The following is a 5,503-nucleotide window of genomic DNA, read 5'->3' as shown; positions in this document are numbered from 1 at the left end:
ACAATGTGTCAAATCTTCCACCTCTAACAATCACCATAACAACTCTAACCATTTTGCATCTTGTATTAGAAAATACTACTTGCACACATGCATATATTAGCTTGCTCATAGATAACAAATTTTGTGCTTGTCCAGGGACATACATCACACCATTAATCCTTTTTATTCTACCATTAGGAAACCTAATTCTAACTTTACCATGACAAGAAATACTTAAATGATAATCATTAACCAATTACACCTTACCTCCATCAAATTATTCAGATTTAGAAAATCAATCTCTATTAGAGGTCATAAGAAAAGATTCACCTAAGTTAATTAACCTCGCACCATTACTTGCATAAGTGGCCAAAACTACAATTAATGTATCAACATCTTCCTTCTTCGACTCATTATTATAATTTATTTACATCTTTTTATTCTTCTTTTATTCTTTGCACTCTTTACAAAAGTGTTCAGACTTGCTGCAATTCCAACAAATAACTTTGGACTTTCAAGGATTTTGGATCTCCCCTTGCAAGTGGATTTATCATGATTCTCATTCTTCTTTACAAAAGTGTTTACATCGTGCATGATCAAGAGTAAACATCCCCAATGGGAATCAATACCACACATCTTGATTATAATTCAATATATACAAGAGAATAGAATAATCTCTCATACAAGTATGTAAAACATATCATCAGGGCATGAAATCACAAATCATTCAAACACAAAGCAACACATAACATACAATTTCCATCATACAAGACAATCACATGAAAATCCATCACTCCACACCAACAAAGAAGTCACAAACATCTTCTAGGTGCTACTCAATCTATAGAATTAGATGTTAGAGAGCAAGAGCAGGAGGTGTCATCATGTATCTCAAAGGAATGGCTCACATGGAATTGAGTAGTCCTCTCATACAAACCAAGATACTCGATGACAAAGATCAATGATCTACAAATGGCTAGGTCTTCTCAACTCATCCTTAGTTGATACAATCACTCAAGGCATTAGAGGGCATCCACTTTATCTTAGTTCATTTTAATTGTGTCATTAGTTTTTACTTATTAACAAAATATCTCATTGGGTTATCATGACGACCTTTTGTCTCCTAACCCCCATTGGAATCCACTCCCATTATTGACTCTAATACCTACCCAAGCTCATCATGCTCCATTAAATGCAAAAAACAAAACAAAAACAAAAATTAAAAAAAAATAAAAAATTACATAAAAACATCACTATTCACATATATGCACAAATCACTGATTTCGCAGTAACAATATGTATGGGATTCGAAATGATCCAAACTCAATTTTTTATATATATTTTCTATCATTCCACATTATAATTTAGCATAAAATATCAAAAATTCCACTTTAAAACAAATTTCCAATTTTCTTAAAAACTAAGGAATAGTGTTTTCCACCATTAAAATACCTTCAAGAACACTAAATTTTCAAAAATCAAAACTCACAAAAGATACCCTTTTGATTCCTATATGCCCAACGCTACCTGTTTTCATAATCAATTTCATAATTTCCCATTCAATTTAATTTTTGACATGGGAACATTCTAAAAACTTATTTTTCTAAATTCTTCTCACAACAAATTATATACACAATGAAATGAATGGGATTATTGTATCATCCATGGATAGATATTTATGTTATTATTTTCTATTATGGTTAACTCCTAAATTGATAAAGTATTAATTTTAATTTTTAATTTTCCTCATATTTAAAGTGAATGTTATGTATAGGTGATTCTATTTTAAAATAGTGATAAACCCTAAAGAATAGATTCAAGGATTTTGAGCATTTATTAAGGAGTTGGAGGAGTAATCTCTCAACCCACCATATGAAGGTTATTAGGGTGTATTGGCAACCATACTCACCCACTTCCAATTTATTTCCCCCCTAAACCTTTATTAACAATATTGCCAAACTCTTGGACAAGGAATAATCTATTATGAGACAATAAATCATTAAATTAGTAGAGCCTTGTGGCTTTTAAAGTTACCATTGAGATAATAGACGACATGTAGAATTCCATTCAATGTGTTGGAGTCAAAATAGAAGTGCATTGAGTTTTATTGGAAAACAATAATATACTTGAAGTGGGAAAAATGAGAACATTAATTAGAATAAGGTATAAATTTTGAAGGCACAAACCAATCAAAATCATGCTCAAGACTCTATAGTGGTATTAGTGAGGTCTCTTCAACTAGTTAACTTGGATCCTTTATGTTTATTACTAGTGCCTTTTGTGTGTCTTTTCTTTTTTCTTTTTTCTTTTTCACCCTTTTGTTTGGTTTTATTCTGTTTTGATGAGCTACTCTACGTGCTTTATTAGAAGACATACGTACATGTTTAGCTACAGCTCGTATTTTTCTAGTCGAAGCCCTATTTATAAATTTCATCTTCATCCTCCACAATAAATTAATGTATACTATTTACAACGATACTTTTTTCTCGTTTCTCTCTTTTATTTTATTTTTTATTTTTTTTCGTTTTTCGATTTTTTATCCTTTTTCGCATGTCCCTGGAAAATGGAAGTAGGTACAAATTCTCCTAATTTGTGGTTTATCATACCATTTGATATAAAAATGGGTAAATGTGACTTTCCATTATGAACAGCAATGGTATGACCGATCATTGCGGGTACAATGGCAGATCTCCGGGACCAGGTTACTATTATCTTCTTCTCTTTATTCATATTTAGATTATCTATTTTACTCAACAAATCATTAGATACAAAAGTATTTTTTCTTAGTGAACGTGCCATGGTTAATTACCTTTCTTTTTATTGATAGAAAAAAAAAATGGATTTACAACTATTCTTACTTACGTCGACGAAGGATTGAAACATCACTATATTTATTTCTTTTCCGACTCTTTTTTCCAAGTGCGCTATAGCCCCAAGGGGTCAGGGGTTTTTTTCTGCCAATTGGAGCTCTTCCTTCACCACCCCCATGAGGATGATCCACAGCATTCATAACTACTCCTCTTACTTCAGGACGTTTACCCAGCCAACGTTTTGACCCAGCTTTACTTAAAGTTCTATTTTTCCATTTAACGTTGCCTACTTGTCCAATTGTTGCTAAGCAGTTCTCAGATATTAAACGAACCTCCCCAGATGGTAATCTTAATGTGGTCAATCGACCTTCTTTTGCGATCAATTCTGCCACAGCACCCGCTGCTCTAGCTAATTGTCTGCCTTTTCCGACTTGTACTTCGACATTATGTATAGTCGTGCCTAAAGGTATATTGGTTGAAGTAGACCTTTAATTTGTAAAAATCCCTTCCCAAACTGTACAAGCCTCTCTTAGGGCATACAGCTTTCTGGATGTGAATAAATATTCATATACTCAATATATATATATAATATATATATATATATGTATAAAATATATATATATATATACACATATATCTATAAAATAGATAAATTTCAAATGAAGGGGATACTTTAAATTCCTTATGTCCTTATTCTGTACATCCTAGGTTTTTTTATTCCATCATCTGGCTTATGTTCTTTTTTCATGTAGCATTCAGAATGAATGACTTTATCAAATTACGTTAATGCTTTCGCATCTCTCGGATAACGTAGGAGGCATTTGAAATAGAAATTTTCTTTCTGAAAAATAAAAATATTTTCACTGTTCAGCTTCGAATTTGCCTTTGACCATCAAATCAAATGTGAGTTACTTGTCTTTCTCTTCATAACAAGGGTTCCTTTACCTTAGTTGTTTCTGCTTCAGACAATTAAGTCTTCTCCATATTATCATATCTCTAGAGTCAATCATTCCAGAAACTATTGAACTCAATCACCCGCTGCTCTTTATCCTCAGTTTCCCTTTGGGGTTGATCCCATCAAACTATCTTAGTTGGATCAGTGATAGATTTTAAGGTTTTGCTGTAAACCCAATCGGTTATTTCCGATCACGTAAATTAATAATTCAAACCGCACTCAAAGGTAGGGCATTTCCCATTGATATGGGAGCTCTTGGACCGGACAGAATAGTATCTCCAATCATAATCCCCCTCGGATGCAAAATATATGTCTTTTGACCATCTCTGTAGTGCACAAGACAGATATATGCACTTCTATTAGGATCACTTTCTATTGTTACAATTTTTCCCAATATGTTGTTTTTCTCACTCCTTCGAAAATCAATTTGACGATACAGACGCTTGTGACCTCCTCCTCTATGTCGTATGGTAATAATTCCACTATTATTACGACCTTTCCCACAATGATGCTGGCCGGAAGTCAATTTCTTTTGTGGATGAGATTTTACTTTTCCATCAAAACTTGATAGAGATTTATCACGTGTGCCCGGAGTAAAAGTGCTGTACGAACGGGTGTTCATGTTTGAAATTAAATAAATTTTTTTGAAGGAAAAAGTGGAATAGAATAACCTGGTTTTAGTGTAATAATCATGCGTTTATAATGCATTCTATGCTTCATTATTTGTTTTATATTTCCTCTTTTTTCTTTCTTTTGCGGAGGCCGATAACTATTGACTCCTATTACTTTAACATTGAAGAAAAGTTCAATCCAATTTTTGATCTTTGTTTTATTCGATCCCGAATCGACATTTAAAATATATTGATTTTTTTCAAATAGACTAACACTTTTCTCTGTAAGTACTAAATCTAGTGCTGTATTAAATTATAATCCCTTACTTCACACTCCTTTTTTGGCCCTTGCCTTAGTGTGTCTCCTCCTAGCTCCTTTCCAAGCATATTTTTGGCCTTGTATTGCAACAATGATGTCATATGATGATATGGTGATTTGGTTCCCTATTGTGAGCCTATGCACACTTATGGTACCTTTGTATCACCCTTATATAGGTGGACTAGGGTGCTAGGCACCATAGTTCCCCCATATTGATCCCAATTTTGAATATGTTAATGTACCAGTTCCCCCCACTTGATTCTTGATCTTGATATTTTAATATGATTGTTGGAGGTCGGCTTAATTTATGAAATAAATTAGGAACTCTATATAAGAGCATATTTCCTAATTCATTTTCATCCTCAATAATCCCACAGCATCCTACATCATTACTCAATCATTAAAGAACATTCTAGAGAAAGTATTATGAGCAAATTTATTCATATCTAAGCATTATGGAGCAACAAGTTACAACAATCTTCATGCAAGTGGTTTTCATGATCGACCTTGTCTTGTCATGTCATGTTATTGAATCATCCATTGAGGATCCTATCCAAATAGCATTGCATAATCATCAACAACATCAAGCTTGAGGTAATATTATTGTGGTTTAGTGCATTACTTTAAATTTCATATCTTTTCTATCAATTCATAATTATAGGGTTAATTCCAAACCCAAGGTTTGGCTAATTCAAACCACTATCAAACCAAAACCATTTTTTCTCTCATGTTTGTGCATTTTTTTAGATTTAGTAGAGAGAGAATATAGATTCAGAAAGTGAAGACTAAGACAAAGAGATCTAGACATTGAAGAAGCAAAAAACCTTGG

The 5,503-nt window shown here is 32.8% G+C and overlaps 1 protein-coding gene across 1 annotated transcript; it reads right to left on the bottom strand.

Annotated features, from left to right (window-relative positions):
- Positions 1–2,476: 2,476 nt before the first annotated feature.
- On the bottom strand, positions 2,477–4,650 carry LOC131856242 (large ribosomal subunit protein uL2c). The gene is made up of 2 exons (XM_059207705.1): positions 3,961–4,650; positions 2,477–3,261 (listed from the first exon to the last, which is right to left on the bottom strand). The coding sequence occupies exons 1-2, from the start codon at positions 4,364–4,366 to the stop codon at positions 2,834–2,836; spliced, it is 834 nt and encodes a 277-aa protein (XP_059063688.1). The 5' UTR covers positions 4,367–4,650; the 3' UTR covers positions 2,477–2,833.
- Between the last annotated feature and the right edge of the window lie 853 nt (positions 4,651–5,503).

This window comes from Cryptomeria japonica, chromosome 7 (assembly GCF_030272615.1).
Source record: "Cryptomeria japonica chromosome 7, Sugi_1.0, whole genome shotgun sequence".
Classification (NCBI taxonomy): Eukaryota; Viridiplantae; Streptophyta; class Pinopsida; order Cupressales; family Cupressaceae; genus Cryptomeria; species Cryptomeria japonica.
Note: the sequence above shows the minus strand (reverse complement) of the source record. Positions and strands in the feature narration are given on the sequence as shown.

Bases quoted from the DNA above. Each gene is read 5' to 3' on its own strand.
- LOC131856242 (XM_059207705.1), bottom strand. From the start codon at position 4,366: ATGAACACCCGTTCGTACAGCACTTTTACTCCGGGCACACGTGATAAA. The intron at 3,262-3,960 runs CGGTTTGAATTA...CTACTTCAACCA, and splicing joins AAATGCCCTACCTTTGAGTG to ATATACCTTTAGGCACGACT.